The following is a 24,533-nucleotide window of genomic DNA, read 5'->3' on the forward strand; positions in this document are numbered from 1 at the left end:
GTTGGTCTTTGCATCTGTGTATCAGACATTCTCTAAAACTCTGAACAAAATTCTAATGTAGTCGCTCGTTTGTGAAGGGAAAATTGGGGTGTTGCTTTTAATATTTCAATAACAGCTGAGCCATCTCTCCAGCCCTCTAGCTGAACCTCTCTCTCCCTCTCCCTAAACTTGGCCCCTCCGTGCACCATCGCTCCAGAGGAAGGCCAGTGTGAAGGACAGATGGAGGACAGACAGACATGCAACTGGACCTGGCACAGGCGGTGGGATGTACTGGCTTAGAGACCTGAAGGATCTGGGAGTCGCTCACACTGGTTTGACTAAGGCATCCTCACTCAGTGGCGGAGGGCCACTTCAAGCTGCCTTCCTCTCTGGAAACACTGCTGCAGCAGTTCCTGCATTCACCTTGCCTCCCAGGAGAAAGTACGTCTCACATCTGGTGACTAGACTGAGTCACATTCATTCAGGCTAAGGAGAGAGGAGATTATCTCTAAACTCAACTTCTCCCCACCCCGCTATCAGATTCGACCAAGAACTCCAGACCAGACATGACCGTTACAGGTTAAACTTTTATGCGAAATTCTGTAAAGGTATAGAGTGGCCCCAGGAGGGGCCTCTGCTCTCCAGCTTTTGCCTGTGGGGCCTGCCCCTTAGCATTTGCTGTAGATGGCTGCACAGCCCCGCTCCTCAAACTCTTCTTTGCTGACCCAAAGCTGCTGGAAGGCTTGCAAGGAGGCCAGGATGGAGCCGCCGGTCCACACTGATGTCTTCCTCTCAGGAGCAGCGGCCACCGTGGGGCTGTCCCCTGGGCAGAGGAGACTCAACTCCCTCTGGAAACGCTCGGGGAAGCCATCCAGCATGGTGCAGCCACCGCACAGCAGCACGTTAGCAGCCATCTCCTCCTTGAAACCAGTGCCCTGGCAGCGGGCCAGGCAGGTCGCGGTGAGCTCGGGGAGGCCAGGCTGGGTGCAACCCACCAGCGAGGGCTTGAAGAGCATCTCAGAGCAGCGGAAGCGCTCCTGGCCGATGGTAATGATCTTCCCATCTGGGAGCTCGTAGTCGACCTGCAGCTCGTCTAGGCCCAGGCTCATCTCCTCCTCGGGCAGCAGCGCGGCATAGCAGCACTTCTTCTTGATGTGTTCTATGATGTGCAGGTGGTCGTCTGAAAACTTGTGGCCTGCCTCATTGAGTAGCTGCATGAGGTAGTTGGTGAGGTCGCAGCCCGCATAGTCTACACGGCTGGGCAGGCCCGGCAGCAGGTCCCCTTCAGAGATGGGCACCACATGCGACACGCCGTGTCCGCTCTCCACCACCAAGCCGGAGGTCTTGCCATATGAATAGATGGACAGCAGCGCCTGGGAGGTCACATGCATGGCAGGGATGCCGAAGGTCTCGAACAGGAGCTCAGCGTACTTCTCCCGGTTGCTGGTGGGGCTGAGCGGAGGGTCGGACACCAGCACCGCATGCTCTTCAGGCATGATCTTCATAGCGGTGTGGAAGATGTACTCCCAGATGTTCTGGATACAATCCCAGTCCGCCACAACTCCGTGCTTCAGTGGGTTAACCAGCTTCAGAGATGCCTCCATGTTGAGCAGCTCATGGCCTACGTATGTCTCCTTGAAGTTGTCTCCAGCATCCGCAGCCATCTCAGCGCTGCGCTTGCCCACGGTTGAGGAGATGAAATAGGTGGGCCTCGGCTCTCCTGCATAGCCGCATTTACAGTACTGAGAACCCAGGTCAATGACCAGGGCCTTGATCTTCCGTATTTTCTTGGGTTTTGTCTTCAGTTGAGTGGAACCTGTGTCCCGGATGCCAGCAGCCTCGGGTGCTGGCAGTGTTCCTGCCTCTCCAGGGTCGCCCTGGGCTGTGCCCATGGGCTTAGGGCTAGGGCTGTTCTTTGTCGCCATCTGCCTCCCTTCCTCACCTTCCTACATCCATACCCTAGAGCTCCTGGGGAGAAATGAGATCCCAGCTTCAGCAGTGCCTTGGCAACCACTTGGGTTGTGATGTCACCAGGAATGGTCCATTTAGATGGGAGTTGGGGGGGGGGGACCGACTTGCTCTTCTTGCCCTCCACACACATTGGTGACTTAACGGTTTGCTCCAGGACCTGCAGAGACCAGCAGTTTTAGAAACCAAACACACCGGGCTTCGATTCTTTCTTTCCGTTCCTCTCACATGTCCATGCCTGACCATTCAGTGATCATTCCTGTATTTCCTCCTCTGCTCCTTGGCATTGATATTTGAGCCCCTATACAAAATCAGGTAGAGCGCTAGGCACTTCTGATGTTATTTTTGCAGAATCTTGGGGCTGGGCAGAGCCTTAAAAAGGTTCAGAGCAAACCGTTTTTTTGAGGGTGATAACTTTAACTCAAGTTCATCCATTACCGATTAACCAAGTCTCCTAATGACCTTGAAGGCTGTTTCCATTTTAGTCACAAAGCTCAGAGCCTGTGCTGTCCCCTCTTTCATTCCACAAGGCCAAGGCACTCCATAATAACACTAGCAGCCTTTTGCCCTTTTCATCTCACATCTAAGGCCATGGGGACCTGCCACCTCCTGAAAGGAAGGAACCCATCACCATAGTGTCTGTCTCGCATCTAGCACAGGGTTCAGGGTAAGGTCTAAGATGAGACATAAGGTTAGATTCTGGGTTTTGCATTTAGTGTAGAGGTTCAAAGAGTGTAAATTCTTTAACTGAAGTTCATCCAACACCAATTAACCAAATCTAAAGACCTCTGCACTAAGTGTGGTGAGTATGGGATCAGTGTGTCCCGCTGGAGTTAGATGGTAAAGCAGCCTCAGACATGCATGTTAGGTGTCAATACGTGTGTGCAGCATGTGTTGAGGCTGTCTACTCCTTCTGGATGTCATCTGTACACCAGAGCCTTAGTGTTCCCAATGGTGGGACTTAGCAGGGTCTGACTTCAATGCACACTCTATGTCCCTAATGAAACCTAGGTTCAAAAATAACTCTTCTCAAGGTTATGTTCTCATCACCTTAGTGCCCAGTGAGGCAGCAGGGCTTGCCAGTTACTGCAGCAACAGTAGACCTTGGTTTAAAAAACAAAACAAAACAAAACAAAACAAAACAAAACAAAACAAAACACAGTGTCAACCTGTTCTAATTTCTCTAGTGTTTTCTAACCCTGCCCACCTAGAGTGAAGTCCTTACAAGAGCCCACAGCCTGATGGGACCTGTTTATTCTCCCCACCATACTTACTTCTCCCACCCACCCCATCTAAACTTCTGTGTTCTTTCCCCTGGTCACACTGGTCTTCCTGCAGATTGCCTCAGTTGGGGGTCAGCAAACCCCCAACTCTCTTAGAGACCAGTCACATTTATTTTCACTCAGCTTTTGGGCCAGCCTTTGTGATGTTGAACTGTTTCTCAGGCTCACGGGCAATCCTTCAGGGAAAGAGTACCACTGCTCCAATCAGTTTATACACTAGCACAGGCTGGAGCTGGCTGTGTCCTGCTAGCCCCTGCACTAACTCACCAGCCATGGGGCTTAGTCCTCTGCATCTACATCCTTAGCACACATGTCACCTGGTCACCTCTTTCAGCTCTTTACACAACTATTGCCAGCTCAGGGAGGCTAGCCTACGCCACGTCAGCCTGGCCAATCCACCCCCCTTCTCTCATTTGTCTCTAAAAGCTTTTCTAAATTCTTTTTTTTTTTTGTTCAACAAATAAATATGTTGTGTTCCCCCCTTCCCCCCTCGACACCCCCCTTCCTGGTGCACACCAACTAGAATGTAGACCAGATAAGGGTAGAGTTCTGTTGCTTTTTCACTATGGTATTCCTGGCTGCTTTGCAGAGGCACCCAACAATTATTAACTGAGCGAATACATCAATCTTTACTACAAAACTGGGGGTGGGACTTGAAAGATAGTATCTCTAATGTACCCTAACACTAGTCTCCAGTGTCTAGAAAGCCTCTGGTTGCTGAATTATGTCACAATCAGTGATGTCACTGTTGGGCAGATTCTTAAGCTGTCCTCTGATTTAAGTCTTTCAGGCCTTGTAGCCAGCAGGATCGAGAGCTTTCTGAGAGCAGTATGTCTCTGGATGGTGTGTGGGCTCCACAGACAGCAAACATAGGGGACGGACCTGCCAAGAAAGCTAGTGACCAGGCCTCCATGCAGACACAGGTCCTCCAAACCGCTTCCCTAAAAGATGGCCCAGCAAAAAGGGCGGTATGGGTCCGTCGGGACAATGCTGAGACAGAAGACCCTGTTAAGTCAACTATGTCCAAGGATAGGCCAAGACTAGAGGTAACCAAAGCAGTGGTTGTGGACCTGGGCACTGGCTTCTGTAAATGTGGCTTTGCTGGCCTGCCAAAGCCCACTCATAAGATCTCAACAACAGTGGGCAAGCCCTACATGGAGACGGCCAAGACTGGGGATAATCGCAAAGAGACGTTTGTGGGGCACGAGCTCTTTAACCCAGATATACATCTCAAGCTGGTCAACCCCCTGCGTCATGGCATCATTGTGGACTGGGACACAGTACAGGACATCTGGGAATACCTCTTCCGACAGGAGATGAAGATCGCCCCAGAGGAACACGCGGTCCTGGTTTCAGACCCACCCCTGAGTCCTCATACCAACAGAGAGAAGTATGCCGAGATGCTGTTTGAGACCTTCAACACACCTGCAATGCACATCGCCTACCAGTCCCGCCTGTCCATGTACTCCTACGGACGCACCTCTGGCCTGGTGGTGGAGGTTGGACATGGTGTGTCCTATGTGGTCCCCATCTATGAGGGTTATCCTTTGCCCAGCATCACGGGGAGGCTAGACTATGCAGGTTCTGACCTAACCACCTACCTGATGAACCTGATGAACAACTCTGGAAAACACTTCTCTGAGGACCATCTCGGTATTGTGGAGGACATCAAGACGAGGTGCTGCTTCGTGGCCCTGGACCCCATTGAAGAGAAGAAAATCCCTGCCCCTGAACATGAGATCCATTATACCCTGCCTGATGGGAAAGAGGTCCGTCTGGGTCAGGAGCGGTTCCTCTGCTCGGAGATGTTCTTCAAGCCATCTCTAATCAAGTCCATGCAGCTGGGCCTCCACACCCAGACAGTGTCCTGCCTTAACAAATGTGACATTGCACTCAAACGAGACCTCATGGGGAACATCCTGCTATGTGGGGGCAGCACTATGCTCAGGGGTTTCCCTAACCGTCTGCAGAAGGAGCTGAGCAGCATGTGCCCCAACGACACCCCCCAGGTCAATGTGCTGCCTGAGAGAGACACTGCAGTCTGGACTGGTGGGTCTATCCTGGCCTCACTCCAGGGGTTTCAACCACTGTGGGTCCATCGCCTGGAGTACGAGGAACACGGGCCTTTCTTCCTCTACAGAAGGTGCTTCTGAGCAGACACAGCATGCTCACCGTGGTGGCAATGACAGCTTTACTGTGTGAGGGCTGAACCTTCTACACGTGGTGTTGAGTTGGCATGTTCATTTCTGTAGCATTAAAATCCCCTCGTGTCTGTCCCCTTCCCTCCAGAGTGTCTATTTCCTGACATAGTAAGAGCCACATGAATGTATGCATCACTTTAAAAAAATACAAAAGCCTGGGCGTGGAAGGGGTACATGAGAGAATCACATACACTATGCTAACGTCTCTCATGGGAGCAACTTGCTCTAGCACTATTCTGCCCTTTGTGCTTCCCACTGTAGGAACTTTGTTGTTAACACATACATAAGGAAAAATGTGATCAAAACAAATGAAGAGTAAATGATGTGAAAGGATAAAGAGGCTCTCCATCCATAGTTCCCTACAGAATGCTAAACGAGTTTATTCTCCCATAAAACAGCACTTAGCTCAGCTCAGTGTTCTTAATTGAGGTGTCAACACAGGCTGTGATTTTTGTTTAAAAGCTCACTCTGAGAACTTGGGACTGCACTCAGGTCCTGAACACCAGTTTAGTTGCCAGTTAATAAAGACTTTCTGGCTTGAATCCATGCCTGAGTGATCTTATCTGGTGGTTACCTCACATATCTGGAGGTCCCAGTGAGATCCCCAGAGATCAGACCTTAAGACATTGGGGTTTTCAGAGCCCCTTAGAGCAGGGAAGGGTACAGTGGTCTTAGGACATCTAGACAGTGCAGAACCTGTGACATCCCATGGTCCCAGGACTCCCTTTGATCAATTACTGCCCAATGGCTTGGAGGAATCTGATAAGCTAGTCTGTTCAAGTGTATACATGTCCCCAAGATGTGGGCTAAAGGAGCAGCTGCTGCTGTTGACAACACCAATGGTCTGGAACGTGACTGGAGACCCCAGCCACCCCAAACAGTTTCTCTGTACTGACCAGTGGCTTTCTCTTACCAATGATGGAAAGTAAGATACATGCTTCAAGATCTGTCGCCCAAAAAGTGATCCCAATAGTTCCAACTGTGATGTCTAGCTCTTAAACATGAGCCTTCAAGTCTTGATGAGGGGTCTTAGTCACAATCGCACACTGAGCATCTCTGCCTTGCAGAGGCTCTGAGAGCCATTCACTCAACTTCACGTCTGCCTACGTGCCTAACATGTCAGAGACTGGACCAAGACCAGGAGGGTTAGCATATCTATGTGACATCAGAGAGCTAAAGCAGGGAGGTGAAGATGAAGAGCAATGGAAAGACATCTGAGGGTCCCATGGTTTGGCAAGGTGACCAAGCCTTACCCAGGAGAGTTAGAGAAGAGTTGGGAGCGCCCATACATCTTATCTGTTTCTTCCTGGACTATCCTACTGGCAACACTACATGAGCACTCACTAGGGGCAAGTTCAGGTTGATTAGATCTCCATCTCTCCACACCTTTACACAGCATTGGTAAACCGTATAAATTCTTAGAAAAATGTGTTTTAAACATTAAAATGGAAAACAGTCATAAACCACTTCTATCTTCAGATAGATGTTGATGAGCCCAAGTAAATTGAAGGGTCTTGATGAGGGAGGGACAAAAAAGTGTTTTCTAAAGGGAGTCTCCAGGCTTAAGCACTTATAAAAACTGATACAACTGAAAGCTGATACAACTGTATTCTCAGAGCACTCTCAATCCCCTTACTGGATCCAGCTGTCCCAGCAGAAAAGACAGTCTTCACACACAAACACAGCAGTTTAGTATTTCTGGCATCGGCATCATCTAAGCTTAACAGCTGAGGGTAACATGACAAGTTTGTTACAACAGGGATGGAAATATGTACTACTATCTAGTGAGCAGAGCCAGGGAAATTATAAATAACCTACCTACAGTGCCACTCCAGGCATTGTGGATGATATCATTCAAAATGCCAGGAGGGAGCACAGAGAAGCGCTTACTGGCAACAAGGAACACACAGGCTTGGAGAAGTGCTGTTCCTCTGCTAAAGGACTCTAAAAATATGTGGATTCAGAACGCAAACCCTCATCTTTACATCAAGACGTCTGCTGAAGTTTTGGGACTTCAGTGTCAAAAGAGTAAAGATGGAGCCAGGCAGCGGTGGCACATGCATTTAATCCCAGCACTTGGGAGGCAGAGGCAGGTGGATTTCTGAGTTTGAGACCAGTCTGGTCTACATCGAGAGTTCCAGGACACAGAGAAACCCTGTCTCAAAAAACCAGAGTAAAGATGGGTACCGGGCACAGGAAAGAGCACAGAGAGCACAGAAGGCTCAGGACTTAAGAGCACACTGTTTACTGTTGCCATCAGCACCAAGGGCGCCTTAGCTGATTACAGCCTCTTGAACAGAGGTTCTCAACTTGTGGGTGGCTCCCTTGGGAGGTCACACATCAGATACCCTGTATATCAGGTATTTACAATTCACAACTAGCAAAATCACAGTTATGATGTAACAACCAAATCTTATGGTTCGGGTCACCACAACATGAGGAACTATATTAAAGGTTGAGAACCACTGATCTTGAGCATTTAGTCACCTGTGGTGATTCCCTCCTCGCCCCAGGGACAACAACAGCTGAAGACTCCCATGAGCTTCTACAGTATGGACTAGCAAAACAGGAGTAGTGATTTCAATGAAAATGGTTCATATGCTCCAATGCTTAGTCACCAGAACTGTTTGAGAAGGACTAAGAGTGTGGCCATGTGGGACGCATGTCACTGGGAGTGAACTCTGCGGTTTCAAAAGCCAATGCCAGGCCCAGTGTCTCCCCCTCTGCCTGTGGAACCGGATGTGAAGCCTGCGACCACTTCTCCAGCACCATGCCTGCCTGCCTACAGGCTGGCTACCTACTATGATGATCACAGTGATGCAAGCCTCTGAATGTAAACAAGAAAGAAGTGCTTTCTTCTCTAAGAGCTGCCTTGGTCATGGGGTCCTCACAGCAGTAGAATAACTAAGACAAGGAGGAAAAATAAAACATGACTGTGCTTCCCAATGTGCAGTCACCTTCAATTACGAAGAAGTGCCAGGTTTTTGGGTTTTGTTTCTAAATGCCCTTCTGACTGGGGTAAGGCCTACAGCAAGGTCCACACCAGCTTGATTTGCATGTGCAGTGCCCAGAAGGGGTTCCATGCAGCACCACAAAATAACAATGAGAATTCCTCAACACCTCCAAATGTTAGCTTCTGCCACAGCTTCTAGAATGTGTGATTGCCAAGCCCGCAATGTCTGCAGCACTGAACAAAGCTACATGATCCAAGACAGGCCAAGAACAAACCTTACTCAACGCAAGCCAGAAAAACCAAGATTTTTTTTCTTATTGTGATAAGAATTTGCTGAGATAGAACCTAAACCTGGGGGCAACTCTGTATTTTTTAAAGCTCAACAGCTTTCCTCAAAGTTAGCTCTCATTTACCTTGTCCCACACCCTCCTCGTCTCAGCCTTCAATACAAAAGGCCTGCTCTTCCTACTTAATCTCAAAATGAGCAAAATCTAATCCTGCATAGTTAAGAGGGACGAAATTGGTAATATTAATTCTTACTGCTATACCATTACATTTTTTGTTTGAGACAGTGGGTCTCTATGTAACCATGGCTGTCTGTCCTGGAACTCTGTAGACTAAGCTGGCCTTGAACTTAAAGATCCACATGTCCCTGCCTCCTGAGTGCTGGGCTTAAAGGTGTGCACTACCACACTGGACTGCTATAGCATTAAGAAAATCGAGGACCTATGAAAGCCCACGCCATTATCAACAGGCACATTTATCTCCACCTCCAGTCTGTTAGCACGGGTTCTTCACCATTATCCACAGTAAGAGCTTTTCACTACAGTAAATGTCACATACAGAAGTTACAGGATTCACTGTCATCACAAGTACTCACGGCCTCTTGAAACTGGCATCTAGCTGGAGTAAGCCTACTATAGGATGAGTCAAAAGTAGAGCAATCCAAAGTGAAATATATTGTCTTCTCTTTTTCTATTTTGTAAAAAATTTAAAATATCCAGAAAAGTTTAATTATATAACAAGTGCTAAGGTAAGTTTTCTTGTTTTTCTTTCTTTCTCCCCCTGCCATGCTCACTCCAGCCCCGCTCTGGCCATATTTATTTCATATATGTGGGTACACTGTCTTCAGACACACAAGACAGCATCAGATCCCATTACAGATGGTTGTGAGCCACCATGTGGTTGCTGGGAATTGAACTCAGGACCTCTGGAAGAGCAGCTGGTGCTCTTAACCAGCTGAGCCATCTCTCCAGCCCTTAGGTAAGTCTTCTTAAATTACAATTTTGAATAGATCTATATACTGAGGGCCAAACAACATTTTACATTAGTTTACACAGAGTAATGAAAGCCTGGTTTTGGTATTAAGGCCACACAAGAGATTTTGTCTGAACTCAAGGATTGGCCCTGACACTCTTGTTGGGGAGGAGTATTATTTTTCTAGGTGGTATACCCACACAAAATTCCTCACGATTCAGTAACTGGCCTTGCACATCTGCTTATACAATCAACCTTAAGTAAAGTTAAAGACATGAAAATAGAAGAGGGGATTCTTGGGAAGAAAAAGGGTTTCAGCAGAAGAGAGAGGAATGAGAACAAATCAAATTCATTATGTAAAAATATAAAATTGTCAAAGAGTAATTTATCAAATTCTCTTATTAAAATAAACTGACCAATTTCTAGACTTGACAAGAGAGAGAAAGTAACCTCACTCTCCCCAGGATCTCTTGGAAACAATGAAACACAGGTCAGTCGATGTCTTACCTAGGGTTTCACTGCTATACCAACTATCATGAAGAAACATTTCTTTGGGGCTGCCTTACAGTCTCAGAGGTCTAGTCCATTATTGCCATGGCAGGAAGCATGGCAGCCTGCAGGCAGACACAGTGCTGTACAAGGCAAGAGTTCTATCTTGATCAGAAGTTAGCAGCAGAGACACTGGGTGTAGCCTAAGCATGGAAGACCTCAAAGCACACCTCCACAGTGTCAGACTTCCTCCAACAAGGACATCTACACCAACAAGGCCACGCCTAATAGTGCCACTGCCCATGGGCCAAGGGTTCAAACACAGGAGTCTATGGAGGCCATTCCTATTCAAAGCACTATATTCCACTCCTGGCCCCCACAGGCTTGCAGCCATACATAATGTAAAATGCATTTATTCCTACTTCAAAAGTTACCATAGACTAACACTCTCTCAACAGTGTTTAAAAGTCCAAAATTTCTTTTAAGATTTATGCAATCTCTTATTTGTAATCTTCTGTAAAATCAAAACCAAAATGCAAATCACATACTTCCAACATATAATAGCATAGGGTATACAGTTCCAAAGTTGAGGAGGAAGCACAGTTACTGAAAGACTGAACCAGCCAGGCAAACTCTAAACTCTGCATCTCCACATCTGATGTCATACAAAAAGCTAAGTGAGTCTGCCTGGACACAGACAAAATGCGCTAGTCAAAGGAGGTAGTGTCTGGGGGACAAAGAGTAACCTCCAACTCTGCTCCCACACATGCCTGCTGTCTACCCATCACTGAAGTCCACCCTACTCTTGATAACTCTCTAGCAGAACATACTGAGGCAATAGAACATCCCTGGAACAGTGCCAGCTAGGGGAGGTCTAGCCCAATTAAAGCTAGTAGCACATAACAAGGTAGGATAATATATTTAATTAAAAAAATTTTTTTTAAAGATTATTTTGTGTGTATGAGTATTTTGCCTGCACATATGTTTGTGTACCACATGCTTGCCTGGTGCTCAGTGAAATCAGAAGAGGACGTTAGATCATCTAGAACTGGAGAAAACAGACCGTTGTGAGCTGCTATGTGGGTGCTGGGAAACCCAGGTCCACTGCAAAAGCAACAACTGCTCTTTACCACTGAGTCAATTCTCCAGTCCCCAAACAGTTAGCTTTTTATTCTGCTTTGAGTTAATAAACAGATGCCAGCTATGCAATCACATCTTACTAAAAGCTGGCAGCACTAACTGCCCACATGCATACCATATGCTATGTTAACAACACAGAACAACTTAGAAACGTGGTTCCACTTGTCTTCACTTTTTGAGGTAGAAACCATGAAACATCATTCCCTATGAACAACAGGAACTGAGGATCAAATCAATGATGAGCTGTCCAAGGTTGTAACAGAAACGAGACTCCAGTTCATGATCTGCCTAAGAACCATGCTTTCAAACAGTACTAAGTACAAGAACAGCAGGATGGGTTGTTCTGAGATAAGGCCATGCTGGTCTTGAACTTGTATCAGTCTTTCTGCCCCAGCTTCCTGGGCTGCTGGGATTATAGGCACGTCCCACTAATAGCCAGCTAAACAGCAATTTTTTTAAAAGACTGCAATAAGCTGGCTAAAACGAAGTTCTGACATAGTACCTAAGATGTATACCCAAAAGAAAGTGGGGACTGCCTAGTGCTAGCTGAGGCTGTTCAAAGGCAGACTCTTCCACATCCCAGTTCTCCACAGCTAGAAGAGGAGTGAGTGGACAAATGGTCTTCACGGCGAGGCCTTCCTAACAGGGCAGTCATTCCAGCAGGTTCAGCTTCCACTGGCTTCTCGGGTCCATCTTCGGTGGCATATAAACCCCAGCATCTGGAAGCAAGAATGGAAGGCAAGTGATAATGGGCTCGCCACCCTGTAATGTGTGTGTGTGTGTGTGTGTGGGGGGGGTCAGAGCAAGCGCAGCCTGGAGGCCCTGCCCTGAGAAGAGAGGGAGAGCACCAGGCATCAAGCATGCTCACTAGGTGATTCAGAGTACAAGAAGGTTCCATAGGGAAGACTAGAGTTCATTGTTTTGGTTTATTTTTTTAAATCTCAGATGTGTTTTATGTATTTGAGTGTTTTCTCTGCATATATGTATCAGTACCATACACACAGTACCTTTGGAGGCCAGAGACAGCACTGAATCCCAGGGAACTGTTTTAGATGGCTGTGAGCCACGATGGGTGGTCCAACCCTGGTCCTCTACAAGAGCACTGAGTGCTCTTAATCACCAACTCATCTCTTCAGCCCTGCACTGTATGCTTTCTTTTCATTGTTAAATTATACATCAAAAAGCACATTTTACAATGTGTGAATTTTTTTGTTTTAAACATAAGGTGTGGCAGTGGTAATAGCATCGAGCGATGACAGGACATGTGGTAGAACTGAGCAGGACGGCCAGCAAGGCTGTGACTATGAAAGAGTAACGCAGGAAGCAGTTTCAGGAGGGGACTCTGTCATTACAACTGCAAACTTAGGCATTTCTTCCTTTGGACTTTTAGGAGTCTCCTATATAACTAGGAATCATATATAGGAAGCACAGGCATGAAAATATGTTGCGGCCCGCCCGCGGTCCACAACACGAACGGTTCAACTGAAAATGGCAGTTCAGGCTGAAAAGAGAGGAAACTAGACGGGGCGGAAGAAAAGAATGGAGCCAGGACAACAAGTTCTGATCTAGGCTCAATTTTACTAATTCCAGACACTCAGTTTATAAAGGAAGGGGGAGGGAACCCAATTTCCCGCCAAGTAACTCAGGGTCCAGTAGCAGGACGAACACGTGTGTGACTCCAGGCAGCAAAGGCAGGTTCCAGCAGTGGGCGTGGCAGGACGAATGAGCCGGTAGCTCCACCCTTGAGCAGGCAGGTTCCAGGCTGGGGGGAAGGGAGGCCACATTTCCCCCCATTAGATAACAAAACAAAAAATAAAAAAAAAAGGGGGTGGCCTGAGGCAGAAAAATTATCTATGTTCAATAGTTCTGCCTGAGTTCCTAGGGCTAAAGAAAAAACCTATTTCCGTGGGATTCCCTAACTTTTCTAATGGTAAACTGTATCTGGCTAAGACTGTCTTTAAAGCACTGACTGAATAGCAGCGCTGGGCTGTAGGCTCTGACTTTATAATGCTAATTAGTGCTGAATAGGTAGCTACCTGTTTACATTTTAAGTAGGGCGTTGGAACCCTGGCTGAGTTTAACTAAACGATTTTTGGAATAACACTGAGCTGATAATTATCCACAATTTTGGGTGAAAGGCAGGGGGACAGGGAGAAGGGGTTAAGACTGGCTGGCTCCTAGTACAAGGCCAATTGGCTTTTTTATTATTTGGGTGGGAGGCAGTGAAGGGCTTGCCCTTACGACAGCAAGGTCTCCAACCTCTCTCCCCCCTATTAATTAAGTTTAAATAGGCAATGCTTAACAGAGGTGATCAAATGATTCTTTTCATCCATAGATGAGTGGGCCTTTAACCTTGACTTGGGTGGACATTGACCCGATTCCTCCCGTGGGCGTTATAACAACCCACATCTGTGGCTCTTGGTATCTTTTGGGGAGGGGAGGCAGAGCCTTAAGTATTTTTGGTTTTTAGCTGGAGTCAGATACCAACCTCCTTCAAATCAGGTGTGTCGCACAGGGAACTCAGAAACGGTCAAACTGGACCTTCCCTCCGCAGTAATCTCCTGCGCCAAGCGGTACCCATACCGTATTCATATGATTATGAATCAGTAGCGCAATTCTGAGTTATTGCGAGGTCTCTATATGAGACTTGTCAACCTCAGATTTAGCAAGGCCTAGACAAGAATTATGTCAGTATTAACACCGTTAATTTTGGTTAAAATAGGAGCTGAAAGTCTTTCCTCTTCATCCCTGTTATTCCCAGTAGCCTGAGGAACTAAGGACACCTTGCAGTAACAGCAAGGGTGAAAAGCCAGAGGCCAGCTAAGGGACTAAGCCTATATCTATCAAAATAAGAACTAATCTTTGTAAATATATATGAAATTTCTACTTCCCTAGCTCTCCTGGTAAATCTAGATCTTGTCTTAGACTGAAAAGCCACATGCTGGGATGTCCCTGGAAGGGAGATTAGCAATACCACCTGTTTGCTCGTAGGGGTGGAGAACCGGAGAATGTAGATTGACCTGCTTGAGAGAAGGAAGAATTCTAAACAATGAGAGTGTAGCAATGTAAATTTTCTGTTCAGAGAAGTCAAGGTACTTTATTTAGATGCAAATTGTAAAGCTAAAGTTAATCTCCGGCCTCTTGTAGGGGAATTGGGAAACAGAGGAAAACAGTTTTCCTGAGAGCTTCTACTCCCAGCACAAGAGGAATTTTAGTCTTTGGAATGATACTTACGAGGAGAGACAGAATCTGTGTTTACCTGACGAATTAATCTCTCTGGTAGCCACCGTGCTTCATCTTCATCTCGTGAAAAAACACAAACCGAGCCTCTTCCCCAGATTAGAACTGGATCTGGACCCTTCCATTTATTAGTCAGGGCGTCCTTCCATTTTACCAATGCATAAGAATTAGAAGTAACTGGGTGCCAGTGGCGTTCAGCTGCAGACTGACCTTTAATGTCAGTTTGCAAAAAGTTTAGGACAAATAAGGTAAAGGCAAGGTGAGCCTTTGGTGACCTTGGGGGATATAGATGCCCCTCTTTTGTTTTAAAAAGCCAATTTTTTAAGGTGCTATGAGCACGTTCAACTATTCCTTGTCCCATGGGGTTGTAAGGAATTCCAGTTTTATGTTTGATACCGAATTCTTTACAGAATGTAATAAAGTTTTTACTAGAATAAGATGGCCCGTTATCTGTCTTAATAAGCTTAGGCAACCCCATGGTATTAAAGGCTTGTAGGCAATGATCAATTACGTTTTTTGAAGCCTCCCCTGTATGCAGGGAAGCAAAGAGAAATCCTGAACAGGTATCAATGCAAACATGTATATATTTTAGTTTTCCAAATTCTGCATAATGGGTTATATCCATTTGCCAAATATGATTAGGCATAAGGCCTCTAGGATTGACTCCTAGATGTGGCACTGGAGATAATGTAATACATTTAGGACATTGTTTTACAATCATTCTTGCTTGCTCCTTAGTGATCTTATGGCGGAGCCTTAGGGTGTGGCTAGAGAGGTGAAACCTTTCATGATCACGTTGGGCCAGAGCCACAGGATTTGAAACTAAAGCTTCTCCTATTAGAGCCCTGTCAATGCGATCATTACCCTCGGCCAGAGGCCCAGGAAGACCAGAGTGAGACCGTATGTGGCCAATATAAAACGGATTTTTCCGGGCAAGAATGATGTTTTGCAATTCTGAAAATAAGGATCCTGATGGCGTATTGAAGTTAAACGTGCCACAGGTTTCCAATAAGGGTACTGATTGAGCAACATATAAACTGTCAGTAAAAATATTAAAAGCCTCATGTACAGACTGAAAGACCTTTAGCACTGCTGTTAATTCGGCTAGCTGAGCCGAGAGACCAGGAGTCTCTACGATAACCTGTTGATCATTAATAAGATATCCAGCTCGCCCTTTAGAGGAGCCATCAGTAAAAATCAATAGAGCATTATTTAAAGGCTGTAAAGAAGTCATCTTAGGAAATATCATATCATGTACATTTAAAAATTTTATTAACCTATCTTGAGGGTAGTGGTTGTCTATAATTCCATTAAACCCTATTTGTGCAAGCAACCAATCTGTACTATGCTGTTTCAGCCAAGTGTCTTGACTTACGCTGTAAGGCTGAACAATGATATCTGGCTCTTTTCCGAAATAAGTCAATGCCTGCCTTCTTCCAGTGATAATCATCTGAGCCACTGCTTCGTGATATGGCAAGATATTACGTTTGGGAGAAATCCTTGAATGTATCCACATTATAGGAAATTTTTGCCATAGCAGTCCCGTAGGCACATGAGTCGTATTAAAAATTAACAGGTGCAGCGGCAGGGAGTAATCTATATAGGTAACGAATTGCTCTTCAATAGACTTTTCCACTAGTTGTAAGGCCAGCAATCCTTCTGAGGTTAGGGATCTAGGGGAAGTGGGATCAGAACTCCCTTTAAGAATATCAAATAAAGGTTTTAACTCCCCTGTAGTAAGCTTTAAATAGGGGCGAAGCCAATTAATATCACCCAACAATTTTTGAAAATCATTTAAGGTCTTTAAGTTATCTCTACGAATAACGATCTTTTGGGGAAAAACAGCTTGATCAGTGAGTCTAAAACCCAAATAATTATAAGGATCCTGAGTTTGTACCTTTTCAGAAGCAATTTGCAATCCCTTATCAGCTAGGGCTTTTTGTAAACCTTTATAACACAAAAACAATTCTTGGGGGTCCTTTCCCGCCATCAAGACATCATCTGTGAAATGAATGATGTAAATATTTGGCCATTGTTGTCTAACAGGCTGAATTGCTTTCGCCACAAACCTTTGACATAATGTGGGACTATTAGCCATCCCCTGCGGGAGGACTGTCCATTGATATCTTTTCATGGGTTCCTTGAAATTTACAGAAGGAACACTAAAAGCAAATCTCTCACAATCCTTTGGATGCAAAGGGATGGTAAAGAAACAATCTTTCAAATCTATAACAATCTTATAATATCCCTTAGGAATGGCCACTGGGGAGGGGAGCCCCGGTTGTAAGGTTCCCATAAGTACCATGGTCTCATTAACTTTTCTTAAATCTTGTAACAGTCTCCATTTTCCAGATTTCTTTCTGATAATGAAAATGGGTGTATTCCAGGGAGAGTGAGACTCCACCAAATGTCCTGCTTCTAACTGCTCCTGCACTAGCAAAGAAGCGGACTCTATTTTCTCTTTAGGTAAAGACCACTGATCTACCCACACCGGAATATCATTACGCCATTGAATTTTTTCCGCGTGGGATGCAGGCAAGATAGTGGTCGCTATTGAAAATACTTTAAACCTCTCATGTTAGAGTGGGGTTTAAGATCCTCAAAGGTCCTAATTCCCTGTCCTTTTTTTACTAGTTCACGACCAGGCAGGAGTCCCTGCCTGAATGTCTGTTCAGTCACCATCTCCTTAGAACTGCACAGAATAACACCCATCTGTGACAACAGATCTCTTCCCCACAGGGTCACAGGCAAATTTGACATAACATACGGCTGAATCTTTCCTGATTTCCCTTCCTCATCTCTCCAGGTTAGCAATTTGGAACTACGTTTTGGGTTACTGGCGTACCCAATTCCTTGAAGGTGAGTCAAGGAAGCAGTCAAGGGCCAGTTTGAGGGCCAGTCCTGCCCTCTTACAATTGTTACGTCGGCCCCGGTATCTATTAATCCTTCAAAGCCTTTTCCATCAAGAGTCAATTTAAGGTTAGGTCTCTGATTTGTGATAGATTTCACCCAATTTACGCCCGAGGAGTCAAAATTATTTTGTCCTTCCTCACTTTCAAAGAATCTATACAGTGACTGGCGTAAAGGGATCAAAGTAAGTTGAGCAATTTTTTGATTAGCAGGTATAGTTATAACACCACGAGGGCAAGCGGCTATGATTTTAAGTTCTCCCTCATAATCATTATTTATAACACCTGGAAAAATCTGCAGGCCTTCTACAATAGAACTGCTTCGTCCCAAAGAGAAAGCCACAGGTTTCTGTGGGCAGTGGTCCGAAGACTCCGGTAGGCAGAGTTTGGACTCCCATTTCTGGGGTTAATACTGCGTGGACAGTGGAACAGAGGTCCAGTCTTGCATTTCCTGGGTTTGACCTGACAAGTTCAAGAACTGATCTTGTTGGCTGGGCAGCAGATTTATGGCCCCATAAGCTGTCCTCTTTGAGTAACTCGGGGCCTGGGGCTGACCCCTTTCCTCGTTTCCCGGCACCGGGCAGCTCAAAACCCTCAGTTTATGCTTACAATCTTTTGCCCAGTGGCGGCCCTTCCCACACTTGGGACATATTCCTGGGGTACGGCCTGTTTGTCTACCCTTGGCGCCCTTGTTCTTAGGACAATTACTTCTAAAATGATCCAAACTTCCACAATTAAAGCATGCATTATTTTCTCATTTCCTCGAGAACATTGCTTGCGCGTGGGTTCCCTGCGAGAACTCGCAGGAAGGCCCGATGTCTGCGCAAAGACGGACATATCCCGCCAAATCTGTCTGTCCCTTATGCGGTTGAATTGCAGCTCGGCAAGTTGCGTTAGCATTCTCATAAGCCAGCTGCATAACAAAGGGACTACCTGTGTCTGGACTTCCAAGGATTCTACTAGCGGAAATCAACAGCCTGTCCACAAAGTCCTGATATGGTTCATCAGAACCCTGCCGAATGCTAGCTAAACTTCCACTAGTATCTCCTTTAACTGGCAACTTTCCCCAAGCACGGCGTGCGGCTGTCGCAACTTGCACGTACACTGCAACGGGAAAATCAATCTGATTTGTCTGTCCCTCATATGGACCCTCTCCTAAAAGCATGTTGCTATCCCAGTCTGGGTTACCAGCCTGAGCATTAGAAGCAGCAGTTTTCTTACTGGCGTCTCGCCATTCAGAATCCCAAAGCAAAAAATCTCCTCCTGACAGGGTAGCCTTGGACAGAGTCTTCCAATCTGAGGGGGTTAAGTTTGACTCCGCAACTGTGTCCAGTAATGCTTGAGTAAATGGGGCTGAAGGACCATATTGCACAACAGCTGCCTTTAACTCTTTTAACAACTTGAAATCCAAGGTCTGGTAATGTCTGGTCCTAGCATCTTGCTGATCAACTACCTCGACCACAGGAAAGGCCAGCGTATTAGACGAATTCTGTCCTTTCCCATGAGTCTGACTCATAACTCTTTTTAGCGGCACTTGGTGAACTACAGAAGAGTTACTCTTCTCCGCTTCTGAGATCTTTTTTAGTTCCCGAAGCTCATTAGCCAGCCTCTGAAGCTTAATCTCAAATTCTAACTCGCTTAGCCGTGTGTCCCTATGCGTAGCACCTCCCGAAGTGGTGACTATGGGTGAAGCGGGAGATTCGCAAGAGGACCAATTCTCATTAGGGTAATGGGCAATTCCTCTATCTGAGTGATTTTTGTTAAAATTCAGTCCATCATCAGAGTTTCCACATTTATCAATTTTTGAGTTAAGAAGATCTTTTTCTGAGGAGGCCTTCTCTGATAGGCACTCCTCCTGAAATACCACAAGTTCCGCCTGAGGGCAATTTAGCCCTGGGGAAGTTGCATCTTTTATAGCATCATTTACAAGCGCCCAGAGACCTAGGGTAAAATTATCTGTCTGAGCGATATTCAGGGCCTCACCAATTTTCTCCCAGGTTCCACAATCTATCGTTTCTTCTTCTTTGAACCATGGACAACAGCTATCTATCTTATCTAAAAAATTTCTTACTAATTGTACTTCAAGCCTTACTCCTTTTTCCTTAAGCAACTCCTGAAAACTAAAAACAACCGCCTGATCCATGATTTTGAACCCTTCTTTCTTCCACCTAAGCAGTTTTCTAAAAAACTGCGGCACACCGCCTGTCTCCGTATCTAGTTCCGATTAACGAACTGCTGACCCCAAGCAAAAACAGTGTTGGGTCAGCACTGGTTCAAACTTGATTCGTATCCTACCGCATCCTCAGCAACACTTTACAAAACTGAAATTTTTTAGGCTAGCGCTAGCATGTGTACCTGTCCGTTACTCCGATGCTCCTCCGATACGAAGATCCTTTCCTTTCTTGTGGAGCTCCACACAGCAGTCGTTTCTCTTAGCGTCCCTCTGCCATTCTTCAGGTCCCTGTTCGGGTGCCAACTGTTGCGGCCCGCCCGCGGTCCACAACACGAACGGTTCAACTGAAAATGGCAGTTCAGGCTGAAAAGAGAGGAAACTAGACGGGGCGGAAGAAAAGAATGGAGCCAGGACAACAAGTTCTGATCTAGGCTCAATTTTACTAATTCCAGACACTCAGTTTATAAAGGAAGGGGGAGGGAACCCAATTTCCCGCCAAGTAACTCAGGGTCCAGTAGCAGGACGAACACGTGTGTGACTCCAGGCAGCAAAGGCAGGTTCCAGCAGTGGGCGTGGCAGGACGAATGAGCCGGTAGCTCCACCCTTGAGCAGGCAGGTTCCAGGCTGGGGGGAAGGGAGGCCACAAAAATAAGTATATATAAGAATGTTTTTCTTATTTCTATTTGTCAGTTATTAAATCTCTAGTAGTATGTTTGCATATACATATATTATTAAATGATTTTCAAATATTTAACAATATAAGAATAATCCAAGAGAATTTTGGTTTTTTTGGTTTTTTTTTGTTTTTTTGTTTTTTCGAGACAGGGTTTCTCTGTATAGCCCTGGCTGTCCTGGAGCAAACTTTGTAGACCAGGCTGGCCTCGAACTCAGAAATCCGCCTGCCTCTGCCTCTGAGTGCTGGGATTAAAGGCGTGCACCACCACGCCCGGCAATCCAAGAGAATTTTTAAAACATAATTTTTCATTTTCCACAAATACATGCTTATACACACACATAAATTAAGAATTGCCAGATTTTAATTCCTTGTCTTTCTTTCTTCTTTCTCTTCTCTTCTCTTCTCTTCTCTTCTCTTCTCTTCTCTTCTCTTCTCTTCTCTTCTCTTCTCTTCTCTTCTCTTCTCTTCTCTTCTCCTCTCCTCTCCTCTCCTCTCCTCTCCTCTCCTCTCCTCTCCTCTCCTCTCCTCTCCTCTCCTCTCCTCTCCTCTCCTCTCCTCTCCTCTCCTCTCCTCTCCTCTCCTCTCCTCTCCTCTCCTCTCCTCTCCTCTCCTCTTCTCTTCTCTTCTCTTCTCTTTCTTTCTTTCTTTTCCCCTAGGAAGGATTTTGCTATTCTGCAGTCCAGGTTTTACATGTAATCTTTCTGCTTCTCCTTCAGAGAGCTGAGATGATAGGCCTGTGTGACCATGCCAGGATCAAATTTGAGTTTTCTTCAATATACTTTGTAATCCAGATTCTTCTACTGACCATAACTGTTTATAATTACCCCTATTTATCATCCACCCAGCCATTTACCAGAAATGGAGAAACACCACCACCACCACCATCACCAACCCACCAAGTGAAGTTATGTACAGAAAGCCCACCAGAAGTTTTGATTATGTAAAAATATCAGTACCAAAACAGAGATAAACAAGGTCCATAATTTCATGGCGGCTAAAGCCTGATTAAGATTTTAACTTTAAAAAAAGTAAAGTTATAAAATAATCTGTTGTCTTTTAAAATCACAACATAATTGTATTTGATTCTAGACTTAACCAACAATAAATATAGCATGTCAAATGTGACCAGGAGAGTGACAACCTGGCTGGCTAACAGCAAAAGGGGATGTGTTTTACATTTTCATGTTTAATTTCATGGGACAAAAAGTTTCATTTTAACAAAAATATTTTGAGGATTCTTTAGTGAGGCATGAGCAGTCAGATCCTTACAGAAGCACCCAAGACTGTAACATCCAGCTCTGAGTCTAGCTCTTTCCCAACATCACTTCAAGCTGTGGCCAGGAATCCTGCATTTCTGCAGGGCCTACAATCAATCTGTGTAGCTGTATAGCACCAAGCATGAACCAAGCACAGAGAATGGCCTGCAGGGCTGCTGATGTCTCCGTGAGCATATTCACACCAGTGTTAGTGTGGGAAGGGCTAGGGGATATTTGGGACTAATTTTGAGAGTAGTTTTTGCTAACTACTTTTGAATGACAAGACTTTCTCTTTTTCTACCTGTTAGGATTTGGTTAAGATACACTATCACCCACACACATAACTTAGGTATTTAAACAGTCAATCCCAAGCTGGTGGCAGTGTTTTGGGAGGCTATAGGACCTTTTGGCCATGGGACACAGCTAGCAAGGCACAGGAGCTGAGGTGAAGTGGAGTTTATGGTTTGAACCTGACCTCTCTAGTTCCTGTTTGGTGCCATGTTACAATCCTGCCACCATAGCAGCAAGCTGCCCCTACAAACATGCTCTTGGTGTCATGATGGGTTTATTCTGTCCGTGACAAGAAATGAAATTAACTATCACCCAGCCTTGGAACCATGGGACACTGACATTATCAACTCAGACAGAAACCCTCAAAGGTTTCAGTCTCTACAGAGAGAATCAGACATGCTCTTTGATGCTGGTAAGCCATTAGAAAAACTTAGGGAAAGGAGACACTGAAGCTGTCCTGAAGGTCATAACCGGTCGGCAGCAAGAATGGGCACAGGGACTAGACAACAGAACAGCAAAATGGCTTCAAGTCTAAGATGATTTTTTTGTTTCACATGGGAAGTGTGTGAAAGTGTTGGCAAAGATGGCCTGCCAAGTCTCAGGAGGAAGGGGATGAGCACACAGTTCCTGGGCAGACAAGCATGCTCAGACGAGACGGACAACATAAGGTGCTAGGGGACCGTGCAAGGCCCACTCCAAATGTCATCAAAACGCTATTGCAGCACAGCTTTTACATGAGAAAACACTCCAAACCACTGCCTATCACACAAGAAGCCAGTAGCAGCAACTTTAAAGGCAGTTAGCTTTCCAGAGCACTGAGGCTGGTATGGTGAAGTGTCCACCTGAAGTCCAAATACTTAGGTGCTAAGTACATGCATGCTAATTTCAAGACAGCTTTCAAGATGAAGCCTTGGTGGTTTCTAACTTGTAGTAGTGCGTCATGTAACTAAGAGCCATCTCCCACCAGGGGAAGGAAATAGGCAGAAATAAATAGGAAATGTAAAGAACTGATATTTAGATATGCCTTCAAATTCAACCATGAGTTGTAAGGTAATACAAATATCTATCTCCTAAAAATGCTGTGAAGACTGAAAGAGCCCAAGTCACAACTCAGCAATCTCGCACATGCACAGGCATGGACTGTCAGGGCTCGTGCTGCAGCTGTGATAATAAACACTGCATGCAACTGGCACTGTATGTTTTTGAAGCAAAGTTTTCTTTTTTTTTTTCAGTATTTTGTTTTTTATTTTTTTATTTTATTTTTTTATGAAGTTCTTTTTTTTTAATATTTTTATTACATATTTTCCTCAATTACATTTCCAATGCTATCCCAAAAGTCCCCCATAGCGCCCCCCACTTCCCTACCCACCCATTCCCATTCTTTTGGCCCTGGCATTCCCCTATATTGGGGCATATAAAGTTTGCAAGTCCAATGGGCCTCTCTTTCCATTGATGGCCGACTAGGCCATCTTTCGATACATATGCAGCTAGAGACAAGAGCTCTGGGGTTCTGGTTAGTACATCATGTTGTTCCAACAATAGGGTTGCAGATCCCTTTAGCTCCTTGGGTACTTTCTCTAGCTTCTCCATTGGGAGCCCTGTGATACATCCAATAGCTGACTGTGAGCATCCACTCCTGTGTTTGCTAGGCCCCGGCATCGTCTCACAAGAGACAGCTATATTTGGGTCCTTTCAGCAAAATCTTGCTAGTGTATGCAATGGTGTCAGCGTTTAGAAGCTGATTATGGGACGGATCCCTGGATACGGCAGTCTCTAAATGGTCCATCCTTTCATCACAGCTACGAACTTTGTCTCTGTAACTCCTTCCCTGGGTGTTTTGTTCCCAATTCTAAGAAGGTGCACAGTGTCCACACTTTGGTCTTCATTCTTCTTGAGTTTCATGCGTTTATCAAATTGTATCTTATATCTTGGGTATCCTAAGTTTTGGGCTAATACCCACTTATCAATGAATACATATTGTGTGAGTTCTTTTGTGATTGTGTTACTTCACTCAAGATGATGCCCTCCAGGTCCATCCATTTGGCTAGGAATTTCATAAATTCATTCTTTTTAATAGCTGAGTAGTACTCCATTGTGTAAATGTACCATAATTTCTGTATCATTCCTCTGTTGAGGGACATCTGGGTTCTTTCCAGCTTCTGGCTATTATAAATAGGGCTGCTATGAACATAGTGGAGCATGTGTCCTTTTTACCGGTTGGGACATCTTCTGGATATATGCCCAGGAGAGGTATTGCTGGATCCTCCGGTAGTACTATGTCCAATTTTCTGAGGATCCGCCAGACTGATTTCCAGAGTGGTTGTACAAGCTTGCAATCCCACCAACAATGGAGGAGTGTTCCTCTTTCTCCACATCCTCGCCAGCATCTGCTGTCACCTGAATTTTTTATCTTAGCCATTCTGACTGGTGTGAGGTGGAATCTCAGGGTTGTTTTGATTTGCATTTCCCTGATGATTAAGGATGTTGAACATTTTTTCAGGTGCTTCTCTGCCATTCGGTATTCCTCAGGTGAGAATTCTTTGTTCAGTTCTGAGCCCCATTTTTTAATGGGGTTATTTGACTTTCTGGAGTCCACCTTCTTGAGTTCTTTATATATATTGGATATTAGTCCCTTATCTGATTTAGGATAGGTGAAGATCCTTTCCCAATCTGTTGGTGGTTTTTTTGTCTTATTGATGGTGTCTTTAGCCTTGCAGA

The 24,533-nt window shown here is 45.4% G+C and overlaps 3 protein-coding genes across 3 annotated transcripts in view; 1 reads left to right on the forward strand and 2 right to left on the reverse strand.

The window, feature by feature from the left end:
* Nucleotides 1-568: 568 nt before the first annotated feature.
* LOC147004311 (actin-like protein 7B) lies at nucleotides 569-1,978 on the reverse strand. The gene has a single exon (XM_085838451.1). It carries the CDS (start codon nucleotides 1,902-1,904, stop codon nucleotides 648-650), a length of 1,257 nt encoding a protein of 418 aa, XP_085694577.1. The 5' UTR covers nucleotides 1,905-1,978; the 3' UTR covers nucleotides 569-647.
* Nucleotides 1,979-3,998: 2,020 nt separating this feature from the next.
* Nucleotides 3,999-5,475, forward strand: LOC110293318 (actin-like protein 7A). The gene has a single exon (XM_021161194.2). It carries the CDS (start codon nucleotides 4,061-4,063, stop codon nucleotides 5,381-5,383), a length of 1,323 nt encoding a protein of 440 aa, XP_021016853.2. The 5' UTR covers nucleotides 3,999-4,060; the 3' UTR covers nucleotides 5,384-5,475.
* A 5,792-nt stretch (nucleotides 5,476-11,267) lies between these two features.
* LOC147004312 (elongator complex protein 1-like) overlaps nucleotides 11,268-24,533 on the reverse strand; it is a 30,136-nt gene continuing 16,870 nt past the window's right edge. The window contains exon 8 of the mRNA XM_085839278.1: nucleotides 11,268-11,989. Coding sequence (XP_085695404.1) covers nucleotides 11,922-11,989 — 68 coding nt within the window. The 3' untranslated portion in view covers nucleotides 11,268-11,921. The remainder of the gene's footprint in view (nucleotides 11,990-24,533) is intronic.

Source organism: Mus caroli, unplaced genomic scaffold, assembly GCF_978045245.1.
Source record: "Mus caroli unplaced genomic scaffold, Mus_caroli_1 scaffold_6, whole genome shotgun sequence".
Lineage (NCBI taxonomy): Eukaryota > Metazoa > Chordata > Mammalia > Rodentia > Muridae > Mus > Mus caroli.